This window comes from Pelodiscus sinensis, chromosome 8, assembly GCF_049634645.1.
Source record: "Pelodiscus sinensis isolate JC-2024 chromosome 8, ASM4963464v1, whole genome shotgun sequence".
Lineage (NCBI taxonomy): Eukaryota > Metazoa > Chordata > Testudines > Trionychidae > Pelodiscus > Pelodiscus sinensis.
This window is the reverse complement of record NC_134718.1, coordinates 72024814-72043285: the sequence shown is the minus strand read 5'-3', so window position 1 is coordinate 72043285 and position 18472 is coordinate 72024814. Positions and strand designations below refer to the sequence as shown.

Below are 18472 nucleotides of genomic sequence, written 5' to 3'. Positions count from 1 at the left end.
CTCTGGCCCTAGCAATTGCATAATCTGGTCTGGCAGTCCCAGGTGAAACGTGTCCACTAACCATCAACCCAACCTCCCTCACCCAAGGGACATGGCCTTAAGAATGGGGGTGGGTGTGTGATAGGGCAGCAATAGTTGAGCCTGCCAACTCTCCCCCTAGCAGTGGGGCTTGGGTATGGAGAAAGGACCCCCCCCCCCCGTCTACATGCTGAACAGTAGGGCCTCTTGCATCCTGCTGTTACACTTATTACTTTTCAGGAAGAATGGCATTGCACAAGAGGGTTTTTCTTGTGCAAGAAGGGGCAGTGTAGATGCTCCTTGTGCAAGAGCCCCTTCTGAAAAAAATGGTGGCTCATTAGGTATGCAAATGAGGCTCAGCAATATACCATGCTTAGCCTCATTTGCATATTACTCACACAGGAAGCTGCAAGTGTAGACATAGCCTGGGAGTCCTAACTCTTAAAGCTTAGTGTTTGACATACCTTAATTTATTTTCAGGACCTGTTTTTGATAATACAGCTGCTTTCTACCATTACTCCACCTGTCAGCAAGAGAGCCTTTAGAGCTCTGTTAAATACCTTGATGTTCCTTCACTAGTTACCTGTTCAATACAAATGTGATAAAGTCCAAGATCACTCTCTACCTCACAAAAGCATTATACTTTTAAGAGCTGGAAAGTCATGAGCCTAGTTGTTTTTCCTATTTAATAACTGGACAATTATGTTTTGTTTATTTTATTGAACTCCGCATAATAGTCCATTGCAAAATTAGATGTGAGGTCCAACACTAACACATGCCAGCAGCCTGCAAAGAGAAAAAAAGATTTAGATTAATACTGTAACTGTCACATAAGTAGATATTGCTCAGTGTTACTGGCTAATGCTAGGGTATAGGTGGTCCCCTCCCCAAGCCAAATAAAAACATGTTAAGATAGGATATCTCCTTTAAGTTGCTTAACACTGAGTGCCCCTTCTGGGCACACTGTACAACGGTTCAACCTTCCCTCCCTATTTAAATGTTTATAGTGGGGACTCATGAACAAGCTTTTACATATCCTTTGTGATGTAGGGTCTATCTGAAAATATCCAACCAAATGATACACAAAACTCTCTGCATTGGAATATACCAGTGGACAGCAACCTGCAACACATGTGCCACTTATGGCACACAAGCCGATTTTCAGTGGCATGTGGGAGGGAGCTCAGCCCCACTCCTCCTCCCCCATGCAGCCGCTGGAGAGCGCTCCCTCCTCCCTGCTGCAGGCCAGGATGCAGTGGAAGGAGACAGCACAAGATCTCCTCAGCAGTGTCTGTCCAGGATCGGAGACTGCAGGCACTGCGGCCACGTGGTCTGGGGCCAACCCAGGACTGCCTAGCACTGGCGCCTCCGGTCTCTGGTCCATGTGGGCTGCACCTACGTAGCTGGACCCAGACCAGAGGCAGGGGGGCCTCCTGGGCTGGGCCTGGACCACATGGGCCCTGGCAGCAGGGCTTCCCTCACACGTGCATGAGGCCAGGAAAGGTCCCCTACTCTCATTCCCAGACCCCCCATTTCTCCCCCCCCAGCTTGCTCTGACACCCTTGTTCCTGTGTCCTCTCTCCTGGAAAGACACCCCACACTGCTCCTTCATCCACGTTGCTCCTGCACCCTCCTCTGCCCACACACTGCACCCTACCTTGCTCCTACTCCCTCCACCTGGCCAGACACCCTACCCTCTACCCAGACCACAAAACTTCCCTACCTTCCTCCCAGATCCTGCACCTCATCCCTATCCTTGCTGGCAGCCTTGTCTTGCACACTGTACCCCTCATTTTTGTCCCTATCCCACAGCCTAAGAAGGTCCATAAAATCCACTAACTCTGGAACCCCAGGAAAGTAAATCTGTCGTATGGGAAAAACTGAACCTCAGTTCACGACCCCCCCTTCCCCATACACGAGGGAAGGGCACCAGAGGAGTGAGGTGTCTCAGTTGGGGCCACATCAGTGAGGGTTGGGGTTTTGAGGAGTTTTTTTTGCTTCTGACTTGTGTGGTCCCCAACTGATTTTTCTGTGGGTCAGTGACCCCTGATCCAAAAAAGGTTCCCCACCCCTGCCATAAAGAAAACATTGAAACCTTTTGTGTTGGACATAATATTTTACTTCATTTTAAATGAAGTTGGATAAACATAAGAAAATTAAAACACTTCATCTGTTTCATAATTTAAATTAAACCGTTCTCCCTAGCTGCAGCTGGTTCAGAAAATAAGGTCACCATACCCAGCCTGCTCTTGCCTCCCACCTCCCCTTTATCTCCCAGCACACAGATCCATGAATAAGTTAAACCTGGGTACACCACTTCTGAAAGGCTGCTGGACCCCTTCCCCCAAAAGGTAAGATCTGCATCTTTATTTATCAATGAACTTGCTGTAAGAAAGACTATTATTGACTTGAAAAAATATCACCGGCACTCAGACCTATACATAGAGGTGAATAAGTCAAAACAAGGCACTCCAACTCGGAAAGGCTGCCGACTCCTAGAATATACAGTCACAGAGTAGCTACTCGAACCGGAAGTAATTCACTGTCTCAGCAAACTTGATTTGGCCTTACCAGCACTCTCCACACATTTTTTTTCAAAGAACCCAATGCCCTGAGTGCCACTTCAGTAATAAAGTCTCTCCACAGTGCAAGTTGTAGAAGCCCTATTGCTTCAAACTAAGTGGGTAAGACAGCAGGAAACAGTTGAGACTTCAAAGAGAGGGGCTAAAGGGTTGGTTTTTTTTTTTTAAATCTTGTCTGAGAGATACCTGGCACGGAAAATTGCAGCCCAAACAGTATGTCAAAGTTATAAGTAACTGAAAATTTTTCAGTTGCTTGCATGGAAGTGTCAGCCAACCTCAATGTGAGCCTGGTAGCACCTGCTATACAATTCAAAACCAATAAAAAGGCTTAATTTTTTGTTTTTTTACTCCACTACTGTTAAAAGCACTGCAGATAAATGTTTATTTGCAATCCAGACAAGGGATGTAAGCAACTATTCAACTATCCAATCAGCAAAAGCTTATCGGATAGTCAACTAGTCCCTCAACTAGTCGCTTCCTCCCCCCTTGCTGCCTCTATCAGTTGCTCCCCCGCTCCTTGCATTTGCTTATCGGATAGTCAACTAGTTGCTTACATCCCTAGTCTGCTTTGGTCTTAACTATCTTGAGCAGTTTAGTATCATCTGCAAATTTTGCCACCTGACTGTTTACCCCTTTCTCCTGATCATTTATAAATAAAGTTGAATAGGATGTTCTTCTGTTCTCACACCCCATCCTCTCTCATCCTCCATCACCCTTGCTTGCTAGCGGGGGGGAGGGGGGGGGGGAAGGGGAGGGGAGAGATGGGGACAGAATTTCTTTTGGGTGCTATAAAAAGCCAGCCACTTACCACTATTTTTCCGTCAGCGCTGGAGTTTGTTTTTTAGGCCTTAGCTTGAAATATAAGATGATCATGGTAATGCTTGCATATGTAGCTAATACACACTAGAAAGGAAAAAGAAAATTAAACTTAGGTGCCTTCTCATGCACCCTTGAAGCTTGACTGTTAAGGGCAAGTTAACTAGTACATACATTCCTTCTGCCTGTTATGGTGTAGGAATTGAAGTATCTCTGAATACCAGTGAAGGTGTGCTGAGTTCCAGAGTCGTGTCCTGCCATGGTTGCTGGTCCTAAATGTAATTAAGGAAAAGTTAGTATGTCTATTTTCAGGTCTGTTGGCCGGAGAGTATCAGCAGATGACCAATGCAATGAATATTTCCAGTGCCACCTCTGTAGGTTTTACATTTAGGACTGCTAGTGCAAGCTACTGATTTTTTCATTAATTTTATTTAGAAAGATTTGGGTATACATACTGGAAATAGAAAGCAAGTGATTCAAGGCAGAGCTATACACAGCTGTATAAAAATAAAGGCAAATTACTTAAGAATGAGTGTTTTCCAGATGTATGAAAGGGAAAACCAAGAAACTTGTGCAACATGGTTAAGATTTTTTAAATCCTTTGGGGTGAAGTTTTAGAAACACATTTCCATTAGAAATGTGTAATGATTAACCGGCGGCCAGGGGGCTGTTCCAACCCAGCAGGGCCAGGCCAGAGCAGCACACCATGGATGGGGGGCAACCCTGAGACCCCCTGGCCACCCATGGCTAAGTGCTTTAACCAGTCTTTAACAATCTTTAACCTGTTAACTGACTAAACAGGATTTTACATCCTTAATTTTCATTCTTCCTATTTTTGAAGATCTCAAAGTTAATGAATAAACTTATACTATTGTTACAGATACATTCATAAAGTAATGCAACACAATCCCTAACCAAGATAAACCTTAGCTATTTCTGTTCTTCATGCCTCATTAGACTAGCAATCCCACAAATTGGTTTACCATATTACTGAATGATTCCTACGTTTTATTGTTCTCTGTCCATGCCTATAATCTATACACAAGTTTCTGATTCTGTTATAATTAAGTTATTCAATATTACTATAGAGTATTCGTCTAGTAATTTTAAGTTTTTCCCAGGACAAATGCTTGGTGTTTATACTAGGGCTCATGCCAAGCAACTTTAGCAGCTCACCAGATGAGGTCACTCCATTATCACTGTCAATATATCCTTCTCAGCTATAGCTATAAACAAAAACTTCATCACTGGATGCTCTCTCTATTCAAGACAGCTGATGCACCATTCTGTTCCTAATCTAGGACTTTGATTGGGGATGCAATAGTGCAGTCAACTAAACAATTAACTGACAAGCGGGTGCTTATCAGTTAACATTACCAACTACACTCAATATCCACCCTTCCCAGCAAGTACATTTTTTAGCTGGCTGTCTCAGTTCTGCCTCACACCAGGATCGGTCATCAACCTCCATGCCAGCTCTTAGTGCAAAGCTGTAGCGGGGGGGTCGATGCTGGTCCCGACACTAAGCGCTGGTGTGCGGGCAGACTGGCTCAGTCACAACTCATGTTGGGATGCAGCATCAACCCCTGCTGCGGCTCTGCACTATCAGAGGAGGTGGGGGGGGGGGGGGGGGGGGGAGGTTGCTGCGAAGCAGCCTCTGCCAGGGTCGGCCCAGGACTGAGCAAGCCAGAGGCGGGGTCTGCCGCTCGGACAGTCCCGGCCCCTCCCCTCCCCTCCCCTCCCCGCCCCGCCCCGCCTGCTGCGCCCGCCCCCCCGCTCCCCGCCTGCTGCGCGCGCACCCTCCCCCGTTGCCTGGAGACGGGGGGGGGGATCCGCGGGGGCTGCGACCGGCCGGGAGGGGACGGGGCCCGGCCCAACAAGCGAGCGGGGGGGGGGGGGGGGGCGGCGGCTGCTGCCAGCCAGGGGACAGCGGGGCAAGCGGCCCGCAGCGAGAGCCTGGGCAGCCGCGCTGGGATCCCGCCCGAGACAAGGGGCCCCGGCCCCACTCACCTCTGCGCTCTCGCCTGCACCAAGCGACCGGTGCCCTTCGCCGACACCGCAGGCAAGATGGCGCCGGGAAAGCCCGCCTCCTTCCGGGCCTGTCTCCTGATTGGACAAGACCCTCCTGTGACGTGCGGACGAGGGAATGCCGATTGGCTCCGGCAGATGCCCATTAGCCGATGCTCCGCCTCCTCGCCCTGGATTGGCCTGGGGCGTATTCCGCGTTTCCGGCCTCTCTGCCTATTGCGAGCCCGAGGGTTCCGCTTGACCTTTTACCCCAGTCCCTGGGAGTGCTTCCGGGTGACGTCGATGGGGCTCCACATGTGCTGGTGAGCAAGGTGAGCATCCTAGCCCGGGGGAGTCCTGACACGCAGCCCCGCCCCCGCCGGGGAGCCCCTCGGCTTGGCCGCTGGTTTCCCCGCCGGGTGGCCCAGGGCTCAGCCCCTGCTGGGGGCCGAGGCTCCCTGTGTTTCGTGACCCTGCGCTTTGCTGGGCCCTGGGGGCCTCCTTCCTCCGGCCCGATGCGTGTGGGAGCCGCCCAAGCTGCACCGTGGCGACGAGCAGCCTCTGGCCGGCGCAGCCGGGGCCCCATGTCGCTGGTTGGTGTCATTCCCCCCTCCCCTGCGCTTTTCACTCTCCCTCCGCGCTTAGCCGTGGCAGCGAGGCAGTCCCTGGGTTTGTGTGATCGATTATATTGGCTGGCTCCGCTTGTCTGTGTCTCGTCGTTTGCTGTTGGCTCACGTGTAATAGACATTAGATGAGGGGTAGAAATGGAGCCGTGTTAGTCTGGTGTAGCTGAAACAAAAGACAGGACTATGTAGCACTTTAAAGACTAACAAGATGGTTTATTAGGTGATGAGCTTTTGTGGGCCAGACCCACTTCCTCAGATCAAATAGTGGAAGAAAATAGTCACAACCATATATACCAAAGGACACAATTAAAAAAAAGAACACACATGAAAAGGACAAATCAAATTTCAGAACAGAAAGGGAATGGAGGGGGGGAGAAGGTAAATGTCTGCGAGCTAATGAAAGCTCATCGCCTAATAAACCATCTTGTTAGTCTTTGTTTCATACATTAGATTAGTTTCTCTACCTTAAACGGAATTTACGTTTTGTTAGTACAGGGGTTTATTTTGCTCATACTTGTCTATGTCCTTCCTGCAGTATTATACTATTGTTGAATGGTGTAAAACAACACCTCTCAACAATTTAAAGATTATGGTGTGTACTTGAAGCAGTAGGGGGGGATGTACAGGGGTAAAATATAATGACTTAAATTGCAGTTTATCTGTGATGCTTTATGTAGATGCAAAGGGAAGTGATATGGCATTTTAATTGACCACAAGTTGTCCGGACTTCTGCTTTATTTAAAAATGTCACTTCTGGTAGCCAGTGGCCCCCAGCAAAATGCTGGCTTATACTGGCTCAGAAGGACTAGTTACAAGCACTCATATGCAGTGCTGATTTCTGCAGGAACTGTGGTACTGCTGTGTTTGAGATCTGGCCTATAAAATTCTGCTGGCATAGCTTTGTTGGTTAGGGGTGCAGGGAAAATGACACTGTCTATCCCAAGGGTGTGTAATAAATTTCACCGGGAGGCACTTAATGAATTTTGGTATGTAGTTATGGGCCAGCTCCACCCCAGAAGGAGCAGGGCCTGGGCAGAAGGAACGGGGACTAGCCTCCCCCCAGATTTGTCCAGGCCAGAAGCTTTGAATTAAAGATACAGTAAAAGGCCTGTGACGCCCGACTCTTCCACTACTGCATTGCCTGGCAGCTGATGATGAAGTGGATTTTACCCACAAAAGCTCATGATTTAAATAATGTTGTTAGTTTCTAAGGTGCCACAGGACTGCTGGTTTTTGAAGTTGCAGAATAACACCCACCTGAGACTGCTACCAAAAGAGTGCTTCTGCTGTTTCATCTAATGGGGGGCGGGGCGGAGAGGGGAAGGAAGGTTGTAGCTGTACCAGTAGAAGAACTCCTGCTGGTAATGCTGTTGCTACACTAGGGTGGCTCTTCTGGCACAGCTTTGTTGACCTAAGGATGTTAAGTATAAGTTAATTGAGTAGTAGATGGAATTTCCAGTGAGTAGTCCATTGGGGTGGGGGGGGGGGGCCCGCCCCCGCCCTCCTGCTGCAGCTCTGCACTTCAAATGTAGTAAGAATCTGCCAGGCTCTTACTACATTAAAGTGCAGAGCTGCAGTGGTCCTGGGGGCAGTATGAGCTGAAACTGAACGGGACCACTGCAGCACTATGTCCCTGTCCCCCACGCTGTGGAAATAGTGCTGGGGGGACCTGGCTTTTAAGCTGGCTTCTTCCCCCCCGCCCAGCACCCGCTCCTGGTTTCCACCCTGTGCTGCTTATGATACCAAGGTGGAGACGGGGGAGGAAAGAGAAGCGGATAGTCCAGTAGTCACTCAACTGCCTCATTACCTGATAGACCTTGGCTTGTCAACAGCTTGCTTACATCCCTATGTTGGCCAAGGCTTTGTAGTGTGGACGAGCCCTGACTACTTATGGTTGTGAGATCTGACAAGATTGCAGCCCAAGGTGATCTGTCTGAAGGCATGAATTGTTACTCCTTTGTGGAGCTGGTGCTTTGTCTGTTGCACATCAGGGTGCAGGTCATTCTTTTCATGTATACGTTGTTCTCAGATGTCACTGAGGACTGATACGGTAATGTTGGGGAGAAGTGAAAAGTTCTGGTGACTGATATATGTGTATAATCTGAAGAAGAGCGCTGTGAGATTGAAAGCTTGTCTCTTTCACCACTGGAAGTTGGTCTAATAAAAGATACTGCCTCACCCAACTTGTGTCTTGTACATAACTGTCATTTTCAAATTCATTGAAGGGTTCTTAGAGCCCTGTGGTTTGCTTTGAACCCTTTTGCTTTCTGTATTTTTTTTTTGTCATTTACTACAAAGCCAAGTGAATCTTTGTTTAGTTTCCATTCTCCTGTCACTTAAACCCTGATGTCATAACAGTTGTGGAGTTCATTTCTGATTTTTGTTTTGTTTTTGTTTTTCCTTTAGAAATGCACACATGGAATCCATGGAAGAAAACTTCCCTCGCGGGGGCACCCAGAAAAAATCTGTGCAGGGAAAAGCGCCCAGACAACCAATCGAACAGGATAACTTATTTGATGTGAGTTGTGTGCACGTGCTTGATGAAGCTCTCCACTGCCGATTAGCTAAGTGGTTAACCCTGTAGTTCTTACTCCCATTGACCCTGAGTTCTTTCTGCAGGACAGAGCCCTAATGTTTGTTTTAGGACTTCCTCATGGAATCTGTGACTTTTGACAGATGTCTGACCTTGGGTAAATGTGATTGCAAACCATTCATCTGAACTTCGGGGTTTGCAACAGTATGTCCTTCTCACCCCAAACTTTAGCAGTTCCCCCCTGATCTTTGATGATGATTTTGCTCCCTTTTTTTTTTTTTTAGTGGAGCCACAACCATTATCTCTTTCAATTCTCTTCTCTCTCCTTGCTCCCCTTAAAATCTGCCTTAGACTTGTCATGAAGAAGGATCCCAGAAAAGAAAGAGGATCCACGATGATCAAGGAAAGCAGAAGAAGCTCAAAGCAGAGAAAAAAGAAGCCATTAAGACCAACGCCAAAGATTTTGAACTTCTCACAGTTGAGGTCTGTGGATAAGTGTTCAGATAAAGCGTTGAAGTATCTAAAAGGTGAACCAGAAGGGGGGGGGAAGGGAGCAGGCGGCTCCCTGGTTTGTGTGGGGAGCTGGCTTTTAAGGTTTGGAAGGTGGAACATGCAGTAGCTTTTGCTGGTTGCTCTGCAGAAGTTTCTGTTGGTCACCCTCCTGCAAGAGTGTGCCAGGTTTCTCGAGTCTGGGAAGCTCATGTCCCCATCAGTCACTCTTCATCCCAGCCCTGACGATGGGGTGGGAGGTCATCCTGCTCCTAGGGTTTTGCACAGACCTGTTCAGGGGGTGGCTTCTGACTGCAATATTTCCATAGCGGGTGATCGAGTGGCTTGGGGAGGTGCCGATAGTCATTTGTGGCCTGAGGCTGGGGTCTGAGTTTTCCTCGATTTTCAGTCTCATTACACGCGGGGAGTCTGTGGCTGGCTGAGACCCGCTGAGTGCCGTTTCTTCTTTTCCTCAGGCCCTGAGTGAGGGAATGCTGCTGCTGGGCTGCGTGAAGGAGTCCAACGACTTCGAGTTGGTGGTCAGTTTGCCTAATGGGCTTGTGGGATTTGTGCAAGTGACACACGTCTGCGATGCCTACAGCAAAATGCTGAATGAGCAGGTGGCTCGGGAAGAGCTCCTGGAGGTGAGAGGCATCCTCAGGGATGGGATGTGTCCCAGGCCTGGGTTATATAAATGGGGCCTCGCAAGCAGAGCCCCATTTCCACTGTTGTACAGGAAATTCGGATCCCTTGCGCGACCTGCTCTCTTGCTTCTTTGGCCGATAGCCAAATGTTCGGTGCAACCCTCGCCGTACACGCACTCCCTGCTTTTAAGGCGTTTCCATGGCTATCCTCTGGGGGGAGGGGACCTGAAGGATGAATTGGGGTGGGGGGTGTTTGGGAGAATCTCTCCTTTCCGACAGGGCTGCTGAGGACTGTGCCCTTTTCCCCAAACCCTGTCCAGCCCCCAAAAATGGCTTCTGTGATGTTCTGTGCAGTGTGTTACCAGCTAATGTTCTAGCAGTGGAGCGACTGTGCCTGTTGTAAGCAGCCCGTGTGATTCCCTGGTCTTGCTAAGAAAGGAAGGGCGATTCCGTTACCCTTCGCGCATGTTTATATTTCCCCTCCCCTGAGAGGCAGTGCTCGTTTAAAACGGAATTTTTGGAGCGGGAAAATGCTGACTCCCCCTGGCCTTTTCCCCCCTTTGCACATGAGAGACCTGGGACGGGGATCGGGATCAGTGGATGGCGGGTAATGTAAGCAAGGGGAGGCGTTGCCTTCCCAAAACTGCCTACACTCTCTGCCGGCTGCCTGGAAAAACTGGGGCTGCAGCACAGCTGCCTCAGGCACTTTGGCCACCTGGGAAGGGTGGGGTCTTGCCACTCGCTGGGGTTAGGGGCAATAACCTTGGGAGGGGGCTGGACTTGATTCCACAGGGGGCGAGGCCTCATGCGGAAGGGGCGGGGCCTCAGGCTTGCCTTCCCCATCCGGATCTTCGCCCACCATCCATAGAGAGGCATCTTAATCCTGACCTGTACATCTCCTGCTGTTGGACAGAGCCTGGCAGCTGTGTTTGAATGCTTCAGTCTCAGCCTTGTAACACTGTCTACATCTTTCTTCTTTGTGACCTGAGTCAGGCTTGAAACTCCAGGCTCTGCAGAGTTGAAAGACAAGACACAGGTTCTCTGGGCCCCGATCTTTGTGACCCGTGGCTGCTCCTGAGACCAGAGCTTTCCTTTGGGTTTTGGATTTCAGAAGCCTCTTGCATGACAAGTTCTGGTCTCCTGCATGACTTCATGATGTTATGTTTTTTTCTGATCTCCTTTAACTCTCTGGCTGTTTAGGATTTGAACTCGCTGTCAGACCTGTACCCCCCTGGAATGCTGGTCAGATGCCATGTGAGCAGCATGGAGAAGACCACGGAAGGACGCCAGAGCGTCAAGCTGTCAATTAACCCCAAAGATGTCAACAAAGCTCTGAACCCCACCGCTCTCCGATCGGGCATGGTGGGTGTTCCCGGTGCACCGCAGCCTCCCAGCTCTTGGGAGATCTCGTCCCCCTCCCCTTCTTCTGCTTGCATGAATCCAGTTTTGCCGCTGCGTGCGGTTAAAGCCAGGATCTGTGCCTTTTTTGGTGTAATTGATCTTGGAAGAAAGTGTGATCTAGTGGGCAGAGTGCCGGTCTGAGCTGTGACTCAGGAGATCAGTTCTTCTGCCACTGGCTTGTTGGCTCTTGGGCAAGTCACTTTTCTCCTTGTGCCTCAGTTTTTCCATCAGTAAAACGGGGATAATTAGACCTGCCGACAGGGAGAGGGGCAAAGGGGGCAACTGTTCTGGGCTGTGGCGATTCTGAGGGGCCCAGGGCTTCTGTAGCCCTGGGTCCTTTAAATTGCTGCTGGAGCCCTGCACAGTGCGCTCCCTATGGCTTTGAGGGCTGGCTGCCCAAGCCCCGCCCTCTTTGCCTGAGGCCCCACCCCTTCCTGGGAAGTCTGTCAGCCGCACGGGGGATACCTCTCAGAGGTGGTGCGTAGGGGTGAAAAAGCATCACATGCCTGGGCTCCTCGGTTACCATTCACGGTGATGCGCAGGCTCCCACCCTGCCCCTGGGGAGCCGGCTGCTGCCCCGCACTGCGGGTGCTTGTGACCTCTGAGGTTTTCAGTGGTTACACTGTCCCCCAATTACACGCTTTTTAACATCCCTAGTATTGGGAGCTTAGTTAATTATTCCCTTGCACCCCCTGTCACGGAGGCTGCACAGGCAAATCAGAGGGTGGGTACCGGTCACGTTTCAATGTCGTGATGTTTCCAGCGCTTCAGGAAGCCAAGACTCCACTAGACTGGTACCTTGCTTGGATGAGAGGATGTCCCAGTGTCAGGGCAGGCAGAGCGTAATGTGCCCAAAGCAGGGGGAGAATTCCAGCTCTCTGAGCCCAGGGGAGAAGGAAATATGAACTGCGAACAGAACTGCTCTCCTTGCTGGCCTAACCACTCCCTTGTGATGCTGAATTGTAGCCTTCCCTCTTCCTGCAGTTACTCTCTGGCCTGGTGTCTAGTGTGGAAGACCACGGCTACCTCGTAGACATTGGAGTCAGTGGTGCTAAAGCATTTCTGCCTCGTCAGAAGTCCCAGAGTTACCTCAAATCGGCCAACAAAGGTAAGGTGCCCAGCTGGAACAAGAGCTGGAGGGGACTGGGACCTTTCACCCCTCTGCTGCTGACTCAAACTCTGCTCCCGTCAGGCGAGATCAGACGTCTCTGCTGGCGTTCGGTTGTGCTCAGGCCGCTGTGCAATGAGCTGTTGGCCAGTCCGTTTCCTGATGGCCGGGTGTCCTTCCAGTAAACACTGTTGTCACTGGTTGTTCCCCGGGTTGGACGCTCTTGCAGAGAAGCCCAGGCACAAATGGAGATGGGCACCAGCTCTCCCATTTCATCTCCCTCCCCCCGCCGAGAAGTATTTGTCCAGACATTGCTTGAGGCACATTGGCGGGATGTTGCAGGAGAAGGCTGTACAGCTGCTTTCTGTGTGTTGTCCTCAGGATTGAGTGGTCTCCAGGGTGGTCCAGACAGCCCCTTCCCATAGCACTACATCCGAAGCCCTCTGGAAGGGACTAACCCATGTGGCAGTTTCCTGGCTAAAGGCCTGTGCTCTAAAGGCATGTGCTTGCATGCTGACGTAAGTCCCTACATGCACTAGAACAGGAAACCTCTTGAGAGCACCGTTCCCTGCTGCTCTAGTCGGGTTCTCTTTGGGCTCAGGCTGGCAGAGACCTGAAATAGCAGCAACTAAAGGAAAGAGATTTGTGGCCTGTCGTCCGCAAAGGCCAGAGATAAAAGGGAACTGGTCTCTTCACCCTCGGACTGGTGCCAGAAGCTTGGGGGGAGGGGAGCTGTGATGCTGCAGGCGCTCGCTTCGCATTGTGCTCTCCAGAGGAGCATGGAAAAAACCGTTCTCATCCTCGTGTAACGGAGCCACATTAGTGCCCAGAGGCCTGTTGGGATTGGGGTCAGGTTTGTTCTAAGCAAGTTCAGCCACGGCAGTAGGCAAGGTCCTTACTTCCAGCCTGAGAAATCATGGGGAGAAGACTGCACCTGTTCAGTCTTAAGACCTAAGAACGGCCATGCTGGGTCAGACCACAGGTCCATCTAGCCCAGGATCCTTGTCTTCTGAGAGTGGCCAATGCCAGGTGGCTCAGAAGGAATGAACAGAACAGGGAATCATCAAGTGATTCTCTCCCTGGTTCCCCCTTCCCAGCTTCTGACAGACTGAGGTTAGGGACACTATTCCTACCCATTCTGGCTCATAGCCATTGATGGATCTATCCTCTATGAACTTATCTAGCTCTTTTTTGAACCCTGTTGTACTTTTAGCCTTCACAACATCCTCTGGCAAGGAGTTCCACAGATTGACTCTGTGTGTTGTGAAGAAAAAACTTCCTTTTCTTGAATTTAAACCTCTTGCCTATTAATTTCATTTGGTGACCCCAAGTTCCTGTGTTATGAGAAGGAGTAAATAGCACATTTTTATTTACTTTCTCTACACCAGTCATGATTTTATAGACCTCTGTCATATCCCCCCTTCGTCATCTCTTTTCCACACTGAAAAGCCCCAGTCTAATCTCTCCTCGTAAGGAAGCCAATCCATAACGCTGAAAATTGATTCCCTTTTTCTGAACCCTTTCTAATCCCAGAGTATCTTTTTCAAGGTTGAGCAACCACATCTGCACACAGTATTCAAGACAGGAATATCACATTGCCTTTATATAAATTCATATCTTATTATCCATCCTTTTCTTAACGAGTCCCAGCATTTAGTCAGCTGTTTTGATTGCCACCGCATTTTGAATGGATGTTTTCAGAGAACTATCCACAGTAAGGATGCTACATTTCAATTAACCAGCTAATCGAGTAGTCAATGGAATTTCTATTGACTACTCGATTCGTCGAGAAGGGAGGCGCTCGCTATCCCGCTACGCCTCTGCCTGTGAAATGTACAAGAGCCGCTGGTGGCTCTTGTACATTTCTAAAGAAGAGGCACAGCAGGGAACCCATGGGTTGTTTCCCCCGCTGCATCTCTGCCGCTCCTGCCCGCATGCTCCAGAGACAGTGCTGGGGGGAACCGGCTTTTAATCCGGCTTCCCCCAGCGCTGGCTCCTGCTCCTCCCCCCGGGTGCCTCTGATACAGCGACTAGTTGAGTAGTGACTTGACTACCCGATAAGCATAGGGTAGTCAACTAGTCGCTTACATCCCTAATCCACAGTGACTCAAAGATCTCTCTTGAGGGGTAACAACTATGTTAGATTTCCTTTTATATGTATAGTTGGGATTGTTTTCCAGTAGGCATTACTTCGCATTTATCAACATTGAATTTCATCTGACTTTTTGTTGCCCATTCAGCCAGTTTTGTAGTTCGTTGTGCTCTCTTGGGACTTAACTTTCTTGAGTAGACTATCAATACTTTCTAAAATAAATGCTTTGTAATTCCATGAATCAATTTCCCTGCCTGCCAGCCATTTAACATTGATTTTCTGATCAGTGTTGCAGCAGATGTGGATCCAGAGCTGAGGGTGGTGACCTTACAGATCCTTTCAGGGAGACTGTCCCATGCATGGAGGGACATGGGCAAATATGGTTGAAACTGGCATTGATGATAACATAGCTGGGCAGGGCATTGTGATCAGAGATGAGTTGATCAAAAGGGAGGCAGGGGTGTGAAGAACTTTGAAGGTCTGGAAAAGAGGCTTGAATTTGGCTAGGAAAAGGAGCCAGCAAAGGGTTTCCGACAGGGAAGCTGGGGCATATGACCAACAGGAAGATAAGGGTTTTTTTTGCAATGTTTCCTGCCTTTGTAGGGGCCGAGCTGAAAATAGGCCAGTACCTGAACTGTCTCATTGAAGAAGTGAAAAACAATGGGAGAATCGTCCGTCTGTCTGTCCATCAGTCGGAGGTTGCTGCGGCCATTGCAACAGAGGAACAGAACTGGACGTTCAGTAACTTGCTGCCAGGGCTGGTGGTGAAAGCCCAGGTGCAGAAGGTAAAACTGCTTTTTCTGAAGTTAGGCTTGGGGCTGTGAGGGGCGTCTTCAGCTGTGATCTGCCCCTGCAAAGCTGCGATGGAACTCAGCGCGTTTACAAACCCAGATACGGTTTGTTTGTTTTTCCTGCCTGCCAGCCCCGCCGGCTCAGCCTCCGAATTTGAGCCTTGTTCTTGTGCCCAGTCACCAAGCTGAAAGACTCCAACGTCTGTGCTGGGAGAGCGGTGGGGGTGAAGTGTGAGGAAGAGTCAAATCCAGTTTGCTCTTCTCCATCTCTTGGTTTTGTAGCTCTGCGGAAGATCAGTCACTCTGGAGGAGTAAAATCTTCCATTGTTACCAGCCGATCTGGTGCAAAAAGACATTTTGGAGTCTCTTTCTGTAACAACACTAAGGCATCTAAAAGTTCTCCAGAAAATGTGAACGGCAAATCAGGTTAGATCTTTGGCCAGAATTCTGCACCAAGTACAGATGAAAGTGGCTACTTGCTGGAAGGATGGGGGAAGCATTAACTTTTCAAGTCTCTGCCTCTGGCCCTTTCTGTTGTGACTGTGGAAATGGGATAAACTTTCCTCCTTTCCATCTAACCATTTCCATAGTCCGGGCAGAAGTTGGACTAGGGAACACATGAATAGTGGTGCTCTGCCCACTTGACACCACTTTCAGTATCTTGTGCAGCTCTGTGCTGTTTAACAGTCCTTCTCCTTTGATCATTCGTGTAATAGGTGGCACTGAAAGTTTAGGTTTCAGAGTTAACACCCAGTCATGTAAATGGGTGCAGCAGACACCACTAAACTCTTGTTTCAGGCAGTCTACAGATAGATTTCACTGTATTTGTTTACACTCGATTTTTGTGTCTTTGTTTGTTTGTGGGTTTTTGTGTGTGTGTGGGGGGGGGGGTGTTTTTGCAGCCACAGGGGTTGGAATGGTAGTGGGTGGTTTTGTTTTTGAATGAAAAATTATGATTTGGGAGTTTGATTGCATCTACCAGGGGAGAATGGTCTGAGGTCAATAGGATGAAGTGAATAAGGACAAATGCAAAGTGCTCCACTTAGGAAGGAACAATCAGTCTCACACATCCAAAATTGGAGGCGATTGTCTAGGAAGGAGTACTACGGAAAGGCATCTAGGGGTCATAGAGGACCACAAGTTAAACATGAGTTGTCAGTGTGATGCTGTTGCAAAAAAAGCAAACCTGATTCTGGGAGGCATTAACAAGAGTGTTGTGAGCAAGACACAAGAAATCCTTCTTCCACTCTACTCTGCGCTGATTAGGCCTCAATTGGAGTATTGTGTCTGGTTTTAAGCACCGCATTTCAAGAAAGATGTGGAAAAATTGGTGAAGGTCCAGAGAAGAGCAACAAAAATGATGAAAGGTCTAGAAAATATGACCTGTGGGGGGAGACTGAAAGAACTGGGTTTGTTTAGTTTGGAAAGGAGAAGACTAAAAGGGGATATGATAGCGGTTTTCAGGTATCTGAAAGGGTGTCATAAAGAGGAGGGAGGAAAAATTGTTCTCTTTGACCTCTGAGGGTAGGACAAGAAACAATGGGCTTAAACTGCAGCAAGGGAGGTTTAGGTTGGACATTAAGAAAAACTTCCTACCTGTCAGGGTGGTCAAACACTGGAATCAATTGCCTAGGGAGGTTGTGGAATCTCCATTTCTGGAGATATTTAAGAGCACGTTAGATAGACATCGGTCAGGGATTATCCAGGTGGTGCTTGGTCCTGCCGTGAGGGCAGGGGACTGGACTTAATGATCTCTCCAGTTTTAGTGTTCTGTGATTCTAAGATACCTATGCGGGGGCGGGGGGCTAGTAAAATGCCACCCGCATCTGGATGAGAACTTTTAACACACATCCTCTGCTCTGACCTCCTGTATCTCGCAGACCACCAGCAGCACCCCACTACCCCCACGGCAAGCAAACAGCCAAAATCATATAGAGGCGTTACAGCCCTTGAAACAGCTACTGCTGTAAGTCACAGAATTGACTGAGGGCACCCATGCCCAAGGTATCTGCAATGGCAGGGAATCGAATTTCTGATTTTAATTTTGTGCCCTACAGAAGAATTTCTCTTTCTTGGTTTAGGTGACCCCTTATGGCCTTACTCTGGGTTTCCTCTCCTCCTTCACGGGGATTGTGGACTTCATGCACCTGGATCCAAAGAAAGGGAGGAATTACACGGAAAGTCAGATGGTGAGTGGATGCTGAAGCGGCTGTAGGAATCAGAAAGCTGCTGAGCATGTCTGTCTCCTTTCCTTCCTTTTGGCAAAGGGCTTTGTTTAAGTGGCATCGGTGGCATCAACGATTGTGGCGTCGGCACTGCTGCTTTCTACACCCGGGTGGGGAGAAGGGAGGCAGCCTCTGCTGTTGGGTCCTGAACAGAGCCACTGGAGAGCCTGCGGGAAGGTGCCCCATTATGGTTTTGGTAGCTGACGGGCTCACAGAAGATGGGGAATGGCTTGTGTGGCCAGTGTTCCCTGTAAGCTGGGTGTTTGGGCAGCAGCCCAGGAGAAATCCAGGTGCCACCCAATTGATTGGCAGAGTGCCCACAGCCAGCAGCATGCGTTTCTATGGGTGGTGCACATTTGCATGTGTCTTGGTGCATGTAACAAAATTTATTCTGCCATTGGATGGAAAAAAATGGCGGGAACATTGTTTGTGGCAGGGGTTAATTTGCCGATAGTCTCACTCCCCTCCCCATATCCACACCAAGCCAGCTTACCACTCTGCACTTTCCATTATCCTTGCTGTACCCCGGCAAAGCCTCCACGGAGCAAGACACAATGTTAGACTGGGTGGGTGAAAGTGACTCTTGGCTCGTCAGGTTGCCAGCCTGTCTCATCGCGCTGTCCTCTCCTCCCCCGCAACAGGTGAAGGCCTGTGTCCTCTCCGTCCATCCCACCTCCAAAGTGGTGCGGCTTACGCTACGCCAGAGCTTCCTTCAGCCTGGCGGCGTGCTCAGCCAGCTCTCCAGCGGTCGGATCGGCACGGTGGTGGAGGAGGCGGTGGTGAAGAGCTTCCACCCAAAGGCTGGCGCCGTCTTTGAACTGGACGACGGCACGCTGGCTTTCGCCCGGGTGAGTTCTCCAGGCCCGACGGCCAGGACGCGGGGGGTGGGGTCGCTGCAAGCGGGTATGAAATCACCAGCCAACACAGAGACTTCTGGGGGATGGTATCTAGCACTGTACGTGGGGGTGGTGGTAAATAACGGCGGTGCTGCCGCGTTGGCAACCCAAACATTCCAGCGGGCTGCTCGTGCGTGAGAACCGGGACGTGAAAGTGGCTCTTCTGCATAGTCGGTGCTCAGGATGGGGGGTGGAGAGGAACCCTAAAAAGCACCCAGTCAAATTCATTCAGTCCATGTTAATA

At 49.6% G+C, this 18472-nt stretch overlaps 2 protein-coding genes across 4 annotated transcripts in view; one reads left to right on the top strand and one right to left on the bottom strand.

Annotated features, from left to right (window-relative positions):
* Nucleotides 1-718: 718 nt before the first annotated feature.
* On the bottom strand, nt 719-5554 carry ATP5MK (ATP synthase membrane subunit k). Its single transcript, XM_075935553.1, has 4 exons — nt 5427-5554; nt 3591-3688; nt 3409-3503; nt 719-804 (listed from the first exon to the last, which is right to left on the bottom strand). The coding sequence occupies exons 2-3, from the start codon at nt 3675-3677 to the stop codon at nt 3411-3413; spliced, it is 180 nt and encodes a 59-aa protein (XP_075791668.1). The 5' UTR covers nt 3678-3688; nt 5427-5554; the 3' UTR covers nt 719-804; nt 3409-3410.
* Nucleotides 5555-5629: 75 nt separating this feature from the next.
* The window catches only part of PDCD11 (programmed cell death 11), a 44776-nt gene continuing 31933 nt past the window's right edge, over nt 5630-18472 (top strand). The window contains exons 1-9 of one of the 3 annotated variants that reach the window (XM_075935546.1): nt 5630-5755; nt 8456-8567; nt 8934-9065; nt 9548-9715; nt 10916-11077; nt 12101-12224; nt 14920-15101; nt 17189-17296; nt 17974-18180. In XM_075935546.1, the coding sequence (XP_075791661.1) occupies nt 8466-8567; nt 8934-9065; nt 9548-9715; nt 10916-11077; nt 12101-12224; nt 14920-15101; nt 17189-17296; nt 17974-18180 (1185 nt within the window). In that variant the 5' untranslated portion in view covers nt 5630-5755; nt 8456-8465. Of the gene's footprint in view, nt 5756-5995; nt 6017-8455; nt 8568-8933; nt 9066-9547; nt 9716-10915; nt 11078-12100; nt 12225-14919; nt 15102-17188; nt 17297-17973; nt 18181-18472 lie in introns of those variants that run through there. The other 2 variants (XM_075935547.1, XM_075935548.1) reach the window with 2 other exon arrangements.